Source organism: Cavia porcellus, unplaced genomic scaffold (assembly GCF_034190915.1).
Source record: "Cavia porcellus strain 051 isolate PalLab524CR breed Dunkin Hartley unplaced genomic scaffold, mCavPor4.1 scaffold_12, whole genome shotgun sequence".
Taxonomy (NCBI): domain Eukaryota; kingdom Metazoa; phylum Chordata; class Mammalia; order Rodentia; family Caviidae; genus Cavia; species Cavia porcellus.
The window spans coordinates 54,942,835-54,964,576 of record NW_026947495.1 but is presented as its reverse complement, the minus strand read 5'-3'; the positions used below and the strand labels follow the sequence as shown (position 1 = coordinate 54,964,576).

Here is a 21,742-nt window from a genome sequence, read left to right as displayed (position 1 = left end):
AGCAATCACACATTGCTGTATGATAAAGTACCCACCACAAATAAATACTGTAATATAAGAACAAAAGCTCATTTACTCAGATTCTGAAGATGAGCATTCAGCAAGCCTCAAAGTCCAAGTGTTTTTTTAAACCTCTGCTTATTCTACTAAAAGATGTCTAAAACACATGACATTACTAAAACAAACATAAGATAGGAGGGAAAGGTCTAAGGGCTTGGGTAGAGGGAAATATGATTTATTTGTATACTGCTGTAATAACAGGCCATAACCACCCTGAACTTCTCTAGGTAAAGGACAAAGACTCCCTGAAAGGAAATAAATATTTAATCTGCTTTTTCAAGTGCTAGTTCTGCTTCTTAATTATTAATGTAGTAAATGTTTTGTCACCCATAAGTAATGGAATCCAAGAGTTTTAGATAAGATCATTTGAAAATTAAAGTCTCAATTATTACAGTTTTATTTTTATCAGTACTATCTTCCTACAATTGTATTTTCACTTTGAGTTTTGAATTTAAAAAGTAATGTGATGCTGAGTAACAATCTTTATGTTTTTTTGTAAAATTGTCAAGATAGTAGAAGATAAATGTTTTCATCTCATAAATAATAAAGCATGTCAGGTAATGAATATATTAACTCAAGTTAGCCATTTGACAATGTATACATATTTGAAAGACTATTATGCTAAACATATGCAATTTTTATTCATCAATTAAAACATAAATCAATGCAAAAGTAAAAAGATTTAATACAACTATCTCAATGATTCTTTTTTATTTTAGTTTAATTAACATTATCCATGTGTATCAATCTAAAATCTAACTGATTAGCACTATTTAGACTATAAAGTTTTGGACAGAAGAATAATTCTATCCTGTGGAATGAGGAGCCTTCTGTTGCTCATATACAGCATATGATCCATGTTTCTGATTTGGCTAAAAGTCACCTAAGCAGTGCTTTTTTTCTTTTCTTTGTGTCTTTAGTCAGTGTCCTGAAGGGTATGTGTGTGTAAAAGCTGGCAAAAACCCTGATCGTGGCTCCTCAAATTTTGACAATTTTGGGTGGGCCTTCCTTGCCCTGTTTCGATTAATGGCTCAGGATTATCCTGAAGCACTTTATCACCAGGTAAGAAGGGAAGAACTTGCTCTGCACTTAAAAATGTCACCATGCCATCCTTTCCCCCAGTCAAATGTACTAAAGTGTATTAACAGTGTGTATGTGAAAGAATTTGAAGCTAGGAAAAAGAGAAGCAGAATTATTGAATATCAAACTGTGTGTAGGTTCTCATGCTTTTTTCTTTTGTGTATCTCATTTATTCATTTAAAAAGTTCTACAAGGTCAGCAGTCTCTGAATTACAATCACTTTGCTTACAAATTTTAATCTTCACAGTAATATGTAATATTGTAAATGTAAAATGTAATATGTAATAATGTAAATGCAAATAATAGCAGAAAACATACTATGAAATACGAATTTTGATCCTTTTCTTGGACTAGTGTTATATGTTATTATGGCTTTTCTCCATACTAAGCCACAGTAGTGAACCATAGGATCACAAGGAGAAACAACTTGTGTTCCACAGTGTTCTGTTTAAGCTGTGATGTTCAGTAGGTTAGATAGACCAAATTATATTCACAAAAATTATGAGAGCCTGCCTTCATATCTAATTATGTGTGTAGTAGTTTTTCAGAATTGCACAATACTAATAGGAACAGATTTAGCATTACCTAAGGAACTGTGTGTTAATCTTATTGATTGGTCATAATTTTGACTCACATTGTACCTGTCTCATAATTTTGCTCTCTAAAATTCCTTTGAGAGATGGGTTCTTTGGTAACCCATTAGGAGCCCCTCCTGCTTCTTGGTAGCTATTCTTATTCCTATTGTCCATTCCTATTCTCCAATAAATTTTCCTACTCATAAAATTTTTTCAATGAGAAGTTGTATCATACTAGAATATACAATGTTACTTTCAAAACAGGAGAATTAATATCAAGAGATGCTAGATAAAATTGTTGCTTTAAAATCTGAAAGTATTTATAATTAAAGGAGAGAATTTTCTTTTTAAAATAAAACATAAATATACCATACTTATTTTGATTGGCTGAATTTTGAGCTAGTTCAGTGGTAAAAATATTAACTCAACATAAAAAACTGATTTACTGTGATACAGCGGTTATTGAAAATACTTAAAAAACAAATATGCTCTGCCAGACATGGTAGCTTACACTTGCACCCAGCACTCTGGGAAGCTGAGGCAGAAGGATCTCTAGATCAAGATCAGCTTGGCCAATTTAGCTTCTCAAAATAAAAAATATAAAAGAGTTACTTTTGTAGATCAATGTTAAGGCCTTTGCTTCTAGTCCCAGTCCCATGGAAAACTAACAAAACAAAGCAGAAACAAAAATAAAAACAGATAACTCCAAGTTAACTTAAAATGTTTATTGAATATTGAAATTTTCTGTTACATTGTAAGCATTCATTTTTTTTTTTGCAATAATGGACTAGAATCCACAGATGCTCTACTACTGAACTATAACCCCAGTCTCTTTCTTATATTTATTTTGGAATAGAGTCTCACTAAGTGGCTTACGCTGGTCTCATACTTTCTACATAAATAATAATTTTGTGTTGATACAATGGATGCTTATAATTTAACATTGTCCCCATTTACCCTCTGGAATTTTTTCACATATTTTCAATTGATGGAAATAAATAGTGGATAAGATTATGCACTTATAATTTTCTAAAGCTTTGAATGATCTAATCTATTAATTAACTATTATGAAATAAAAGGTTCTCATGTTCAGTTATAATTTTTGTCTATTAATATGCTTTCTGTAATTGTCTCATATAGGTCATATGATTATCACATCTTATTTATCTAAACATTTTACACCAAAGCAGGTACTGTGACAAGCTCATAAATTTTCCTCAACTTCTCCTCGTTTGTATATGCCTGATTTTGTTCTTTGCTGTTATTTTTCAACAATGTAAAGGAGAATATTCTCGGCAACATTCTCTGATTTCACTCAGCTTTCAATATGTAAAGATTCTGTTGCAAAGAAAATAATTTTCTGGTTTGCGACTGGTCAGTTTCTTCATTAAAAGGCAGTGACCTTTATCTAGGTACAGTGGCATGTTCTCCTAGGTCCAGCAGCTCACAAGACTGAGGCAGATGGATCAGTTGAGCTTAGGAAGTAGGGCAACATAGCGACTTACGTAAATATGTAAGTTGAAAAATAAGAAACAGAGGATTATTCTTTCAATAATGAAGCTATAAAAGTCAAATGCTCATCCTTAATTAATTTGATGAATTAATTAGCCTAATTCCATCCTTGGTTTTGTAGCATATATTTTATACCCCAAATATACATATAAAGTTGATTCTCATTTATTTTTATATAAAGACAATGTTTAAACCAACTTTAGTTACATCAGTATGAATAAATTACAATATTTTCATTTAAGAAATAGAATACACATAGGAACTACTATTTTACCCTTTTTTCTGTATTCTTCCTTTCCTTAGATTCTTTATGCATCTGGGAAGATCTACATGCTATTTTTTGTTGTTGTCACTTTTTGGTTTGCTTTTTATATGGCAAGTCTGTTTATAGGCATACTTTCTATGGCCTATGAAGAAGAAAAAAAGGCAGCTTCTGAAAAAACTGAGACTAAAGCAACATTTCAACAGACTATAAAAGCACTTCAAGAAGGAAATGGAGCAGCTGAGGTATGACTTTTTATGCTTCTTAAAATCGTATGTTTAGATGTTCTGTCTCCAGGTCTTGGAATATATTGCCCTCTGATAGATGCTCATATCTGTGTGGCACGTGGTTAGGTAAAAGTTATTCTAATAACAGGAGTCTGTAATGCACTGTGATGATGACCAACATGTTTAAATATTTAATATGTACTTATTCCCAAGATTTATATTGCCATTGTTGATAAACTATGACTATGTTTAGAATTAATTTCTCCTAATATAGGCATACTTTATTAATTCAAAATTGAATCAGATAACACATCAAAATTAACTGTGGATAATGTCTCTTGTTGAATTCTAAATGATGGTGGCACCTTCCCTAATTTAAAAGTGATAAAATTCCAAAAGAATGGATGAAATAGAAAATCATAGCAATATATATATATATATATATATATATATATATATATATATATAATTGATTTTCTAATTCCTTCAATGAGATATACACAATGTATGATATATAGGGAATTATTTTAACTACAGCACAATCAGATCCATAATTGATAAAAATGTCAATGCTTTTCTATAATTTAAAATACCTTAATGTTATGCTTGAATGCTTTTACAAATTACTAGACTATTGTATTCACTATGTGATTCCAAAAAGAATGACAAATAACACTAAGGAAGTTTTATAAAATCATTTTTAAAAATCTGAATTGTGTTGTATGATAAAGGAACTTTTCTCAACTTGCTTGCACAATTTTACTAGTAGGTGGAAAAATCATCTAGACAGATACACAAGACAGACGTTAGAAAAGAACCGTATTTGGGAATCCTACTATATTAAAAAAAAAAAAGTTAGGGAAAAGTGAAGGATCAACACAGAGCCCAACACTAACCAAAATACTAGGAACATTAGCTGAGAGGTTTATTAATACCAAAGTCCCTTCTGACGAAAAAAAAAAAAAAGCAATCATAACTCTTCATATAACCATTTTATTAAATTATCATCCAAAAAGTGACGCCTAAAGAGTGCAACATAGGGGCTTAGCCATGACTTGATACTTGTGTTCTAACACATGTATCACTGGACAAGAAGTAATTAGGCACTGTGTGAAGAAAATGCTTAAAAGGAGACTATTGTCACTCATGTGTGAGTCACAGAAAAAGAACCTACAAAAGCTTTCTGTCTCCAAAAATGAGTCAGGGTCCTTAAAATTGAATGATTAACTGAATGTCTTTGGAATGTGCAATTTGTTCTCAAATGGCATTTCAGAAGTTCAAGGACTGGAGCTACTCACGAATGTCTCCCAGAGTATAATAGTTCTCTTATTTCAAGATGAAATGCTTTATTAGCTCTGACCTAGAAAGAATTTCAGTATTTTGCATTATCTCCTTTCACTTTGCTATTTGGATCCCATAAAATTTCTCGATTTTAATTAATCCCTTTCAGTTATAAAGAATTTCTTTTCCTGGAACAGCCCTAGAACATTTCATCATGTAGAGATTTTTGGGAAGTGAGAATAAAAAGCATGTTCACAAAAATTTGAACCTTTTCACACATATTTATAAGGTGGAAAATACATTTAAAGGACTTTTAAAGTTATTGATGTGATTAAAGACCAATTAAATTTCAATTCCAATGCTAGAATTAGAGGAAAATAGCTTAGATGCATAATATCCTTATAATATAGGAAAGCTATAGTACTACTTGCTAAAAGCACCATGTTACAGTCAGTTAAATGTGGGCTTTAGTCTATTTTAGAGTAATATATACTATTATATAGTAATATATTTATGGTATTTGTATATCTATTAACATTGGTAAAATTCAAATTTTTATTTTAGAATATTTATAAAATTATAGTACTCAACACAGATTGTTGGAAGCCCAAATGGAACATATATAAAGCATATTGAAATACTTATAATAGCTATGCACATGAAATATACTGATAAAGTTATTTGTGAGAATTAAATCTCATATTATAGATAGCTTATACCAAAACTATCACATATACCAGCCAACACTAAGGACTCTTGATTTTTTATAGAAAAGCCTATCTTTGAATAATTTCACATTGCAGATATAAATTATTTCATAATGTTATAAAATTAATACTATGTGACATTTATTGTTTACTTATTGTATTCTTGACTCAATGTCAAATGATTTACATATATTCTCTCATTATATCTGTTATAGCCCTTTGAGATGTAAAAATTATCCCTGAATCCTAATAGAAAATTGAGTGTTAATCTCCAATGTACCAAACATACAGCTAGCCACTGTACAAAACAAATATTAAATTTTTGTAGTTATTCCCTATCAACTTTAATTCACCTATAAAGAAGATTACAAAGAACCAGTGACACAGTTATACAAATGGATGAACTGCACAAACACAAATTCTTAAGTCTTTGACTATATTTAGGCATAATTAAAATAATAATAATAACAGTAGCATATGGTTTTTGAGTACTAGATTTTGTGACAAATATATATACATTTTTGAGACAGAGTCTCACTGTACAGTTCAGGCTGGCTTTGAACTCACTATATAGCCCAAGGCAGACCTTGAATTGGCAACCCTTCTGCCTCAGCCTCCCAAGTGTTGGGATCACAGACGTACACTCCCACACGTGGGACTTCTTAAATTCAGTCCTCATTTTTGTGTTCCAGATGTGGGTTTGATCTCTGCTGAATCACCACTCTAAAGGAAGCTCCACTGTTCACTTTCCTAACTTGTTCTAGAAGCAAATGGCAAAACAGAATTATTCCATCATTTACACAGTTTGCAGGTGAAACTTTTCCTAAGTATAGTTAAATACTGCTAAAAGCTCAGGAAGGAAACTAGGTACTTAAAAAATATTTGGCACATATAAATTTACATCCTTCCAGTTCATTTATCTAATAAATCAAAACATTAGTGAACATTACAGTAAACACAAAAGATTAACAACGTTAACAAATATAAATGCATTGCCTATGTCCCTGAAGCTCATAGTTTAATGGGCAGATATACTATAAAATTGCCATAAACACAAAATTGTACACCTGAGACAAGAATTTACGTGTCTCCAAATATTATGAGTAGGCAAGACAAAGCAACATGAATTATATATTTGCCAAAATCTAAGCCTAGTAAGCCTGCCATCATAGCTGGCTTTTTCGGGACAATAAGAGAGAAGCACACATTAAATTACACTGAAAGAGCACAATCTGCCAGAGTGAGAATGTGGAAAATTCCGTAAGGCATCCAATATTTTTAACAAATCATACAAGAAAAAATAAAATCAGAATATGATTAGTAGGTATACCAACCAAACGCAAGAGTAACCTTGTTTGTGGTTTTATTGAAACAAAGCAAATCTGAAAGCCTTGTGAAGCTGAGTGTGGTAGTGTTCCTGAAGCTCCTGAAGACGAGGCAGGAGGATTGCCACTTTGAACCCAACTGAGGCAACTTAAACTGCTTAACAAGACTCTGGCTCAAAATAAAAAATACAAAAATCTGACAAAACAGCTCAGTGTGATACCTCTGGATTGAGTTCTCAGTACTGAAAAAATATTGAGAAATGAAACAAAACTGAGCATTAATAAATTACTTATGTCATTGATGTGACAGTAGTATTGACATATGCTTTATAAAGCACTTTATATGAAATTATATAGCATCAGGATTTGATAGAAAATGTTTCAAATAAATGAGCTGAAAATAAACAGATGAGAAGACTCACTATATGATCATTTTTAAAATATGCAATGTAATGAGGCAAGTACAATAGAGAAGTGTGCATTAAGAACCTTTGAAGAGGATTTCTCAGTCAGAAAGGTTTTGACTGAGATGTACCGAGGAACCCATGCTGAAGGCAGGGAGCAGAAGGAGTCAGAGGAATAGGAAGAAAAAATGGCTAGTTCCAGAAAGCAAGTCTGAACCCAAGATGAGCATACCAGGTGTTTGCAGGTAAATAAATGCAAAAAGTATGGTATTAGCTAGGTTCTTCCTTATCCTTTATAAAGTTCAAATATGAATGCAGTTTTGCACATCAATACTGAAGACATCTCTGGCTATTCTCGCGATTGTGATGATTGTGTAGGACTTGTAATGTCTACATCAAAACCTAGGACTTTTGACTTCCTTTATAATGCATTAAGTCCTTTGAACCCTGTTAAATCCAAAGCAAAATATGGCTTTAAAAGTTACTCAAATGACATGAGAAACAAAGAAATTATTCCTAACAAAATGTCCTATTCTCTTAATATAGTATCATACATATTCTGTCCAATGCAGCCTTTTAAAATCTATTCCATTACCTCATGCTCTTTATAACTTATTTTATTATCATAAAAGCAAATCATTTTGATTCCACAGGATAACTTTAAAATATACACTTAATGTACACTTAACAAAAAAACCTTAAGGTGCTAGGGAAATATTATTCATTATCATGCTTGAAATTGAATATTTTACCATAATTTTGCCCTGGATATGATTTCTTTCTGAAATATAAGCAATACCACTAACATTCACTGATCTTCACTTTTATTGTTGAGCTCATAGTATAAAATTTTATTGGCTAAAAGTCATAATGTTTTTTTTTAAATAACCCTAAATCAGTTTAACACTGCAAGTAATGCAGAAATTGTCAAATGATAGAACTCAAAAAGACTCCTGGAAGTAAGAGTCGGTATTTTTAAGAAGGTTTTTATTTTCTCACAATTGTGGTCTAGGACCTTTAAAAGGTAGAAGCCAATATTATATGTACAAATTGATTTTCAGAACAAAAGCACACAAATAGAAATGAAGAAAAGATCACCAGCTTTTTTGAGCACTTCTGTGGACATGTTGGAAGAGTCTACTTCTGGACATAATGAAGGTAAAGAAAACAAAATAAAAAACCAAAATGAAACAAATCAGACACTCAAGAGAAGGTACCATATTTCTAAGACTCACTTTTAAAGAAATCCTTTTTTTCTTCTGAATTTAGGTGATTATCACCAAATTTTTAAAATAAAATGTTAATATTAAAATAATAAATAAACCTTCAGAAGCAAATGTCTTACACATTGAAAAGTGTTAACAGTTGTACCAACAGTTTTGCTTTAACATTAAAAACACTGGAGTATTTTGGAATTGGATTACCTAGCTGACTCTTGCATCACATAAGTTTGAACAGTGTGTGTCCTCCTTCCTTTGATTTCGGGAGAGATTCCTAACAATTAAAAAAATCATGCAGGTAGACTATATAGCTTAGAAGTATTTAAGAAAATTAAGAAAAAAGGTGTTTAATGAATCATGAACACATAGATAATAGTGTTTTATTGTTTACTACAAAATATTTCAACAAACTAATTATAAAACATCAAAATAGTAAAAAAGTATGTACATAAACAAGACCTAACATGGTTGCATTTGTAGTGAAGAGACATGTAAACAAAAATAAAGAAGCAATACTTAATCATTACTTCAGAAAATAAATAATAGCACATACTGGAATTGTTTTGTAGTCACTTCCTATTGCTATTAAAGTGAGCTCAGTTGAGAGTAATCTTGGGAAAATTCCATATGATACTGATCATCTCTAGATGAGCAGTTCATCTCTCTGGAAAACAGCATATTACAGTACAAAAAAAGCTGTGATTCTTATATATATTCACTAATATGATAATGATACATATTAATTGATTATTTTATCAGTAAAGGTTCTAGTCAGCAGTAGGGTATTGGTCCCTAATTTTTAAGATTTTTTACTGTACAAGGGACTTTGACCCTGATCTCCATGATATTAAAAGGGAAATTGTATAACATACTAGTCTTTCTACATTTTCTACATTCTATTAGTCTTTCTACATTTTTTTACATGTAACTTAAATTCTTTATTATGATTAATATGGAAAGGCACCAATTTGTAAAACATATAAATATAACAAATTGTAAATCATATTATCACCTCTATTCCATTTTTGTTTTCTTGAGACATATTTAATACTTTTCTTCTAATTTATAATTTGCTTTATTTTCATTTATCTAATCAGGAAACACTAATAAAATATGGGAAACTTAGTCCACTGTTCTTCTTATTATCATATTTATATTTGTTAATCTGATAATTCCAAGTTAGAATATTCTCATTGCCCCTTACATACAAAAGTCAAAACTGTCTACTAGTCAGAAGAAAAATAATTTCTAATTTTTAACTTTTTTTCTCATTTCAGAACTTAAAAAATCTAGGAAGAAATGCCCATTGTGTTGGTATAAGATTGCAAAAACTTTCTTGATCTGGGATTGTTCTCCCTGTTGGCAAAAACTGAAAAACTTTGTCCATAGGATTATAATGGACCCATTTACCGATCTTTTCCTTATCATATGTATAATTTTAAACATACTTTTTTTGGCCTTGGAGCATTACCCAATGAGCGAAGACACCTGGTCTCTTCTCTTCTTTGGAAACATGGTAAGACTCTCATTGTGTATTGTTTTCATGTGAAATTTCGTTATTATTATTGGATTATTTGTTATTATTCTCATTATTTTGTGTCATAACTTCAGTGTGCTCCAGTGCATATGATTATATTATTGCTGGATAAAGCATCAAGTTCATGCTTCTCCCTATCTGTCCTCCCTCCCAATTTGTAAATGTTCTTATCATCAAGTAGTTTAGGAACTGGCATTTAAAATTCTGTGGTTTAAATTTTAGATTCTGAGTCATCAAGCTTTTCAGTTACACTTAGTGTAAATTATGTATTGTCTGTCCCTCCTCAAATGTACACTGTCTTTGTACATTGTCCCATAGATCAGAGTAGCCAGACAGAAAACGAGGCACCCGTATCTGAATTCTGAATCCCGAATCCTGCTTAAACCAATTCCCAGCCCCCTCTATTTAGTTTGTGTTTGCCTTACATTTGAGATTATCATTTTGACAAGGTATTTTTAAGATTCACCTGCCCTTTTCCATATGTTTAAAAACAAATACATTAAACCAAATGAATTATTATTTATATTTCTTAGCTTTTATTGTTGTTTTAGTTGCTTAGAACTAATATCAATCTGATATCAATAAGTTTTGTACTCTGCATTTACTAGATACTAAATCAGCATGTTTTCTATAGGTTTACTGTTTTTCTCTGGATAGTATATGTGCATTTTTCTTTCATAGTTTGAAAAATTCAAAAATGTTCATAGGTTGAAAAATTATCTCAAAAGAAAAATGGAAAGATTTTCACTTTCAAATATTTGTTTGTTTTATGGAAGAATTACATCTATTAAAATAGTTACATGTTTCATATATGATGTCTCACATGAGATAGTTAAATATAAGGCATGTCTCTTTTGTCATAATGCAGACTTCAAAACTAACCAGATCTGAGAGGAGTTTTGAGGAGAGTGAGAGTGAAAAGTTGACATAGTGTTATGGTTTCTTGTATGTCATTTCTAATGTGAGTGTTAGAATAATTGTCATTAACATGTTTTTTATTTAGGTTTTTATTGGAATTTTTACAGCAGAAATGATTCTTAAAATAATTGCCATGCATCCATATCAATATTTCCAAGTAGGATGGAACATTTTTGACAGCATAATTGTGTTATTTGGCTTGGCAGAATTTTATCTAGCAAATATTGCAGGACTGGGTGATTTTCGACAACTAAGAATAGTAAGTAGACTCTAAGTTGTAATTTTTATTTTATCAGTTTATCTCAGTTTTCTCAAACATAAAACGAGATGTTTGCAATGTAAAATTTTCCCACCTGAAAAGTGGAAGTATTCAATAAACTGATCCATATGTAAGGAACCTAGTGAAAGGAAGCTGTTCCCAATGCTGTTATTTGATCCAACTTTTAAAGTAAACAGTGCCATATATGCAGCAAATTTCATATGCAGTTATAGAAGCAAGAATCAGCATAATTAAATGTCATTTTAAAAGCAAGATAATGAAGAATTCTAGAAGTAGAATGCCAGAAAGTGGAATGGCAAAGTAGAAATAAGTAAATATGTCTAAAGTTGGAGTAGAACATATTTTAAAAATCCAATGTTACAATGAAATTTATTAGGTCAGAATCCCATGTGTTTACAAATAAGGAAAAAAAATGAGAATAAGAAAACCAGATAAAGAAAAAGTATGTTAGAACAGTATTTGTGAACATGTTAAGCATTCAGTAAGTAACATACTATCACATTCTGATGACAGATTGAAAGAATGTAGCAAGAATCAGAAAAAATAAAGCAGGTTTGTACTTATCCAAATGATTATTTCCTAGGCAGCAGCTTCTACAGAACCCTGCCTTAAAGCTTTGACAATGAATTTAGACAAGAACAAGAAAAATATATACAGGATATAGATATCAAATTTATGGATAAGTAAGGGCAGCAAAAACAAAAGCTAATATTAAAATATATTGATGTATAGTAGTAGATTGGATCTAAGATGATTAAATTTTACAGAGGTAGATGTAAAGTCTTGAACCCAAAAAGCCAAATACTATATATACTTGAAAGTCAAGAAGGTATAATATGTATTAAAATTGTATGTGGGCTTCAGATGACTGCATGTATACTGTAAGACAGTAACCAAAATTTTAACATGGTTTTGTTCTATCTAAATACAAATGAAATACCTGGTGAAAAAAAACTAATGTGTATATTAACCATGGAGTATTGTACTTGGTCTTTGGCATGTAAATTTTTCAGTAGAATTTTCAGTGGAATTCAGTGTATCCAGAAAAACTCTTTCACTATCACCAGTATATCACAATGTGGAAAAATAACCAATATATTATGAAAAGCAAATCAAAGAATGGATACTTGTTTACCAGATATTAAAATTTTAATAATTTTGAGTATAATATTGATTAATAATTGACAAATTGATCACTAGAAGTGATGATATTGATTTACTGAACAAAGTTTTATAATATGTAAGTTTTATTAAAACTTTCATGTGAAATAAATATTCAGTGGTTAGTGTTAATACCTAATACAGAAAGTTGCTTTGAAGGCTGTGTACTTTTAAGTATAGTGCTGATAAAAATTTTAAATGTGTATTATAATGAATATTGACTTGTTTTGTTGTTGTTGTTATTATTGTTTGCTTCTTTTTATGTGTTTTCACTGTTCTTTTAGTTACGAATTTTCAAGTTGGGGAAATATTGGCCAACATTTAGGAAGTTGATGCTGACTCTTAGTAACTCATTAATGGCCTTGAGAGACATTATCCTGCTGCTCTTCACATTCGTCTTCTTTTCTGCTGTGTTTGGCATGAGGCTGTTTGGTGAGAGTTACAAAGAATGTGTCTGTCGCATAGACAAGGATTGTCGGCTTCCACGCTGGCACATGCATGACTTCTTCCATTCCTACCTGATTGTGTTCCGAATTCTTTGTGGGGAATGGATAGAGACTTTGTGGGACTGCATGGAAGTGGCAGGTCCATCATCATGCATTTGTTTTTACATGATGGTCATTTTGATTGGAAACTTGTTGGTAAGCATCCTGTGATTTTATATTGTTTTTCAAAATAACTAGTAAGGAATACTTTGATATTTTCATGATGTAGATTGATAAAGTCCAGTGATCTATAGCTCAGATGCCCAGTAATGGGACTGAACAATCCTGAGACCAGTAGCTCTGCTGGCCCTGATCAGTTAAAATGTGGCTGGTCTAATACAAGATGTGTAGTACTAGTTTATAACCTTATTACTCCAAGTAGCATTGGCATCATATGATGATGGTGAACCTTTTAGAGTCTGAGAGGCAAACTGCAACACAAAACCCATTTATTTATTGCAAAGTGCTAACATTCAAATGAAACCTAAAGATTGACATTTTAGTTTATAAAAAAATATACATTAATATATTTTGTCTTTAAAGAAAAATGCAACACACGTGTGTTATAGGTCCACTGAGAGATCATCGGAAATGTAGACCCTCAGATCCTATTCCAGACCTGTAGAAGAATAATCTACATTGCAACAATATTCTCAGATGATTTAAATGCTCATAAAAATGTTTAAAGCTCTTAAATGTAACAGGCTGTCCCTGCACATTGCAGTTATCTGGAGAAATTTTAAAAATTGCCAATCTTTTAGATCCATTCCCAACAATTTTAATTTTATTAATATGTGGATGTAGATTGGATATCAGAACTTTTTAAAGTTCTCATTTGACTTAAGAGTGCAACAAAGGTTATAAGCCATAGGTCCAAAAGGCATTTTGCCTAAGCTTTCATTTTTAAATGGCCTAGTAAGTAAATTGGTACTACATGAATCAAATAAATAGCTGTAATTGCTTGTAAGAAAAAGGTATGATTTAGAAAAGAAAATTATTCATAAAAGAAAAATACAGACTATTTGCTTCTTGCATATCTATTGTAAAGAGCAATTGCCTTTCAAAAGAGAACCTTAAAAAACGAATCGTGGGCCACACCTAACTTTATCTGTGGCCTCTGTGTCTTCTTTTCATCTGAGAAATAATACATTTACCAGGTTGACATTGTGTCAAAATGTAATATTCAGATTTTTTTTAAGTTCAGTTCCCAATTCTGCTACTTACTAAGAATGTTCATATTACGTATGTTCTTTAAGTCTGACTACATTTATTAGGAGGAATGAACCTAAAATCATTACATAGTTTGTAGTGTTTCTGTATTATCAGCCAGCCTATAAGTGATTCTTCTCTTTATCAGGTAGGAATTTCAACCTAACATCTATGAGGTTTTTTGTTTGTTATTTAGGATTATTTAAAATTTAATAAGTATTATTCATAGTAAACTCATAGTATTATTTTAAAAACTTGATGAGGAACCCTATGAATACAGGTTCTTTCTAAGTGTTAGGCTTGTAATTTAGATATTTGGCACCAGGTGAATTATTGTACCCAGTACAGTTCTGTAAACCAAGCAAGAAGGGATTAAAAACATGAAAAGAAATTAAAAACAATATGAAATTGAATTTAAATTTGAGCTTCAGTATGTATGTTATTCTACATATATTTATAAATTATATATCAAGGCATAATTAGAATAATATTAAAAGAAAAAATCTCAATATTTGATATATTTCTGATCCACATTTATTCATTTCTGAATCAGGAAAATAATTACTTAACCAAATAAATTTTTCTTCTGTTTCTACCTATGTGATTTTGATATTAGTGCTCAATTCTCACTTTTTATGTGTTTATCTTTTAGGAGACTGAGAGCAAATTTCAGGGAAAACTTTCAAATATTCTGTTTTATATGCATTAATTCACTTTTTGTCCCACAACACAGAAACAATAAATGTTTGTTTTGAACCTTGTTATAATTTTTCCAATAGAAGAATGTTATGCTACCTATATAATGTAATATTTTTCCTACCCTTTTTAATTAATTCTTAAATTAGAAGTAATCAGTTCTACATAACTGGGGCCATTTGCAGCCTGGTTATTACTTTTTTTTAATATTTAAGAGGTAAACCTATTTTTAATTTGTAGCACATCCCAATAAAAGAGTAAGAGTTTGCATTGCTATAAAGTTCTTTCCTTATACCACAGTTCTAAAGCATTTTGAACAGTTAAACTAGATTAATTTCTAGTCTTTTAGAATTCTAGCTGCATTTGTACATATGTGCACATGTCTACTTATGATAGAGAAAGAGGGAGGGAAGGAGAGAGAGAGAGAGAGAGAGAGAGAGAGAGAGAGAGAGGAAAAGGAAAAGGAAAGAAAAAAAAAAGAATCACTATGTACGTGTTCAGCACCTTGGATAGCTCCCGAAGCAGGCGATTAGCCTGAAGTGGCGGTAGCTGCCTAAAGTAACAGTTCACTACCTTTTCTTGAGTAAAATAGCCTGGCTCAATGGTTGAAGAAGTTTTGGAATAAGGAAGACTTGAGTCAGATGCGTGTAAGTTTAATATTTAACGTGCATAATCCTTGCCTGTTCATCTGTGAAAGAAAAGCAATTCATTGTACACACTGTTGTGAGGTTAAAATGAATTCTGATTAGACAAGCTCAGGATGGCACCCGACACACCACTGATGCAGATGAACTGAACAGCACTCTGGAGCACGTGTTCACTTTTCAGATCACTCATCCACATATATGGAAGATTGTTTTATTTCGTTTACAAGGAAAAAAAGGAGATACATTTAACTTGCTTTTACTTTTTTAGATCCTTTACCTGTTTCTGGGATTTGTGAGTGCATTTAATTCCTATAGAGATGCAACACCTGAAGAGGACAGTGAAGCAAAAAATATTCAACTTGCAATGGCTAGAATTAAGAAAGGACTAAACTATGTTCTTCTTAAAATATTGTGCAAAAAGCAAAATGTTCCAAAGAAAACAGTGGACCATGTAAATGATACATATGTCAAAGAGAATACTTCGGATCATACACTTTCTGAACTGAGCAATACTCAATATTTCCCCAAAGAAAAGGAAAAAAGTAGCAACACAGAGAAGAACACAACGACTGAAAATGAGAGCCAGTCACTTATCCCTAGTCCCAGTGTCTCTGAGAGTGTACCAATTGCTTCAGGAGAATCTGATATAGAATATGCAGATAACAAGGAAATTCAGAGCAGGTCAGGCCATGAAGACAGCAAAGGGGTAAGATTTTTTCCTTATTGTTTTCTAGCTTTTTATGATACTCTTCATTAGGAAGTAAATCCATGATGGGTTTCCAGATCCAGATTACCCATTCAATACAAGCTCTACCACTCCTAGCTCATGATTTTCTCCTCTTGAAAATATCACTTAAAATTTCTAGGTTCTTTTCCTAATATGTAAGTGGGGGATAAAGTTGAACTTTTCAAGAAGAATATAAAGAATAAGAAAGATTTGTTCAATTGTAACCATACATAGAACATTGTGTAATATGTGTAGCATTTAGAAAAATTAGATGAGATAATTGTGAAATTCTACAAATCAGTAAGCAGGTAGCTTAGGCTGATGAAAGGCATACTGAAAAATCTGTTTTTAAAGACAAATATGTATGAATGGTGAAATCACCAAACCTCCTGGGCTTTATCATCTTTAAATGTGAACTGAGATTAGTAAAGCACTAAGACTCTTGCTTAAATTATAAGATACCAGTTATTTCATTTTGGTAACATAAAAACACATGATTAAATTGAATAAAAAGAAAGAAAAAACTACAGCTTGTGTGGATTTATAAATCAATAGCTAAGAAAAGAAGTCGGGGACACATTTTAAAATTGGCATTTACTTGCTGCTTACTCAGCTTGTAAGATGTATAATCTTTAGAAAAGACTGTCTCCATTTGCAAACATCATAATGGTGTAGGAGGTAGTATAATTTAACAGAAACCTAAATGTACAGAGATCGCATTTGCACTGTGGGAGTCTTGCTTTGGGCCCCTGAGGAATCATTTCAGGCTACACAAAGCCAAGGAAAAGTGTCTTTTCAGGTCTGCAGTATACCTGGTGCCATATTTTCCATATAGAGCTCTTCTGGTTTGGCAGATTCTCTCTGCAATAACTTCTGAATTTCTATGTGATCTTCTATCAGCAGTTGAGATTCAAAGATTCAGAGTCCTCTGGAACCTGATGAATGCAATTTTGTTTCCAGAAGAGAGTCTTTTTCACTTTTTAGCATGGCCAATATTTTGACTTAGTTAAATTTTAATTAATACATTATAAGGCTCAGATAATTCCTGTCCATCACATTTATTGATTTTATCTGAATACTTTGTCTACTGTCTCTCTAGTTTGTACAAAATTCCCCCCCACACACACACATTAATCATGTTGAGAAATCCCTGGAAACTTCCTGATAGTTTCTTTAGAAACTGTGAACTCAAAATACACAGAAAAGATGTAACATAACGTAAAATAACAAGAATTGTTAAAATTTCAAATCACCACTTAGGTTGCATGATTATTTGGTGCTGTTGGTTGGTCAAGTACTCATAGAAGATTTGCTGATTGATATATATATGTTTACTTTTGCATTTAATTTAGTCAGATTTTGTTTGTATTATGTAGCATGAATATTTAACATGTAGATATGGGAAAGTTAAAGAATAAAACAAATTGTATACAATGTTATAATGAGAAATACATGTGTTTATTTGATATTTGTACTTCTTATCCTTTTTATTACAAAACTATGTGCGTACAAATAGCAAAATTTTCATGAGGTATTCTAATATTTTTATAATATATGATATATTATTGTTACTTTTTCATGCCAATATATAATCTACCAAAAGAAATTCATAATTTGGATCTTAATTGACTTATGTTTAAAATGTGGAAAATTATGGAGTTTTTAAACCACATCAAACAGTTATCTGCAAGTGTTTTAATGCTCAAAAATATAAATGTAAAGTGCCAAATTTCAATCACTGAATGCCAACATACATACTGTGTATTTATTGTTCACTCTACATAAATCCATCACTGTAGCCTTTAACAGAAATAGAGAAAATATAAAGGAAATTAAAGCTAAAAAAATCTATTTCAGTAATATTTTTCTGAATAATTTATTTTGTTAATTAAACAACCTGATATTTACTAACAATTGCTCAAAGTAGACTGAAGCAAAAGAAAAACTTTTTAACTACATTTTTATACTCTCTGTATATAAGATTAATAGGTATAATAAAATATTTATTGCTTTTTTCAATTTACCTAAACCTTTCTTAACTATATAATAAATGTCTGTTTTTACCAAATACTCTAATATACTTACCTTGACTTTGTTTTAATTAGAAAATATTCTATATAATTTTCTGGTTACATTTCATGATAATTTCATAGGAATTTCTATTTAATAAATGCAAACACAGTAATGTATTGGTTGGATTTTACAGTAAAACTAACTGCTGTATTACCTATTCATATTTAGTATAAAGGAATAATTTATTTCATTTCTTCTTGTCTAACATTTATAACACTATTGCAAGTAGCTTAAAAATTTTAGTACCCAAATACTTTTGTAAGTTTGAGGTAGACTCTTATTAACAAAGTGGCTTTTATTTGTTTTTAATTTCTATAGTGCTAGAAATCAAATCCAGGATTTTGGGCATGCTGGGCAAGTGTTTACCATTAAGGCATATTTCCAACCTTATCAAATTAATTTTATCTTACTGTTAATTTTGATCTAAATTTATTATAGTTTAAATTAAGTATCTTAGATTAAAGTATTTTAAATAAACTTCAACAATCACTGATATATATATATATATATATATATATATATCTTTATTCCTTCTGTACTTAATTTTTCTTCTAAAAATGAGATAAATCTTACCTTCAGTGACAAAATTAAGCATCAACTACAAATTTTTCCTGGGTCTCATTTTAGAAAATAAAGCAATCTAGCTCATCTGAATGCAGTACAGTTGATATTGCTACCTCTGAAGAAGAAATGGTCAATGAACATGAAAGGTTAAAGCATCTAATAACTGGTAAGAAAAGTTTCCTTGGTAATTGTATTGAAATTATACTAAATTCTTAACCTAAACAATACTATTGGATTTATGTTTAATCTTAATGTGTTTATTTGTTTAGCAAAGAGATATGCACAACTTGTGTGGGGCACGTGCACATGCCCACCCATATCCTAGTAGACACTTGTATTAAATGTCAAGAAAAAAAGTCAAAATTGGGAAACAGAGGAAGAGGCCTGTTTCCTAGAGTGTCTAATGTAATAGTTGCCAAGTTAGAATCTGGAATAATTTACTCTCTTGTTTGATTATTTCCAAAAGTGCAAAAACAATAAATAGCCTGGAATTCCACAAAAGATTAAATTAGCATATGTGTGTAGGTTCGTGTGTAGATACGTGTATGGACAATCTATGAAAAGAGAGAATGCTATGAAAGCGAGAGAATGCTGCTTCCTCAACAAAGCAGCATTCAGTAATAAGATCATCTGCCTCATCATCCTACATCATTGCTGTATGTAGCTGACAGAGATATCAGAAAATAACTATAGGTAGTGATCTACAATTAGACCATTGTTGATCATGTTGATTTCAAAATGTATTTTATGGTATAAAAAAGTGGGTAAATATACACTTCATAATTAATTTTATACTAGTAATATAATTTTGTGCATTAAAATAGAGCATGATGTTGTAGCCTCATGAATTGAGGTTAATATTTAAAGTGTTGATTCTGAAAGGCATCATATACCTTTCTTAGGAAAACACATCATAATAGCAAAATATTTATATATTTCATATGCATATCAAAATACAATATATGGCCTTAGCATTTGACACACTAGATATGTACCACACACCTTTGAAAGAATTAGTTTCCAAGTAAAATTTAAAAATTAATGCAAGGTTAGGCATTTTTTGATTTGGCATCAAGAATCCCACTCAGGACCTTGCACTTACCAAGCAGGTGCTTGTAAGTTTAGACATCTAAAATTCCTGTAAAGTCATCAAAATGGTAACTTCTAAGTTTTCCATTTCCTGCTTTCAAAGTAAGAATCTGTGATCAGAAGTTTGAAGTCTAGAATAAGCATCATCAATGGCAAAGGAACAAAAGTATTGCATATTTTTTTAAATGGAGGTGCGTAATTCGACACTAAAAAAACACCAAAATGAAAGTTTTTAATCTAAAATACATACACACATCCATTTCTTCACTTTCTGCTGTTAATAGCTCCCTTATCTAGACTCACATTTTCTTTTACTAACTCTTTGAACCAAAACGCAGAGTTCGATTGCATAAATACCACCTTGACCCACAAAGTATTTCAGCATTCATGTTACTCCCTAAAAGTGTCCCACTCAAATTTCCTATTTCCATGTCACTTAAAAACTATAAATCAAAGAAACATGTTTTAATATTTTTACCTCTTAACATCTTGCAAGCATTTAGTTTTTAAATACAAATTGTTATAATGCCAAATGAATTATGAGAGAGTGAATTTTCAGGGATTATATCAAAATGAAACACTCAAAAGATTTATATGCTTGTACTTTTTTTAGTAGATAAAAGAGTTAGTTCTATTCTCAGACTATTTTGCAGATGAAGGGGATATCATTCATGCCATTTTCAATTTAGTTTTCACTATTACTGTCAACCCACAAGTCGAAGTTTCTCTCCTAGGTCACTATAGTCACTAAAGCAGAGGTAAAATCAAATGTTAGAAATCAGAGACCACTTACAATAGAATCTATAAATAGACAAGTTCCAAAACATAACTCCTAAGTCATATTTCGATGGTGAGAAGTTTGAGGTGTTTATGTTTCATGAGTATTCTAGATTTTTGTCCTTAATTGTTTTCATTCTTGGCAGATCGTAGGAGATCTTCACCTAGTCAAATAAGTAAAGAATATAAAAAAAAGAAAATTTGGCAGAATATAAGGAAAACTTGCTGCAAAATAGTGGAGAACAGTTGGTTTAAGTGTTTCATTGGCCTTGTCACTCTGCTCAGCACCGGAGCTCTGGTAAGTGAGCTGTCGGCAGGAGTAGTGCTTTGACAGGTACAACTGGGTCATAAGTCTATAATGCAGAAACCTACCCTGCCCGATCACTTTCACATAATAATTAGTATGGCATCAGATATCATGGTCTATGGTTTTAGCTTTCGGATTTCTATGGTATACTTTCTTAGAAAGCCTGTATATATATATATATATATTACGTAATGATATATATATATAATACGTAATGATATATATATATCATTACGTATTAAATGTAATGTTAATATTAAATTAAGAATACAGAAATATATAGCTTAAAAATAAACATTATGAGAAATAGAATTCAAATAGATACCTGATTATTCTGATTTCAATGAAGTTTCATTGATAAAACAGTTTAATGACGTACATGCAAAATTTCTATATTGTGCCAGTACTCTGTGGTCTATTCAGTAAGAAAAGGTAGCTATTATGTGTATTTTTTTTAATTTTATTTAAGGAGAAAAAGAAAAAAAAAACAGAAAAAGGGTACAAGTTATACAGAATTTCAGGAAAAATAAACAGTAGGAAATCACTAGTTAATAGATTACATATTGTCATCTTAGAAATAGTTGTTCAAGTCACAAAATTAAAGCATATAAAGTGGACA

General features: G+C 30.9%; 1 protein-coding gene across 1 annotated transcript in view; it reads left to right on the top strand.

Annotated features, from left to right (window-relative positions):
* Positions 1-21,742, top strand: part of Scn7a (sodium voltage-gated channel alpha subunit 7) — an 85,268-nt gene that overhangs the window by 42,608 nt on the left and 20,918 nt on the right. The window contains exons 9-17 of the mRNA XM_063259206.1: positions 981-1,122; positions 3,531-3,734; positions 8,495-8,591; positions 9,931-10,169; positions 11,194-11,367; positions 12,834-13,190; positions 15,855-16,292; positions 19,014-19,116; positions 20,963-21,114. Of these exons, the coding sequence (XP_063115276.1) occupies positions 981-1,122; positions 3,531-3,734; positions 8,495-8,591; positions 9,931-10,169; positions 11,194-11,367; positions 12,834-13,190; positions 15,855-16,292; positions 19,014-19,116; positions 20,963-21,114 (1,906 nt within the window). The remainder of the gene's footprint in view (positions 1-980; positions 1,123-3,530; positions 3,735-8,494; positions 8,592-9,930; positions 10,170-11,193; positions 11,368-12,833; positions 13,191-15,854; positions 16,293-19,013; positions 19,117-20,962; positions 21,115-21,742) is intronic.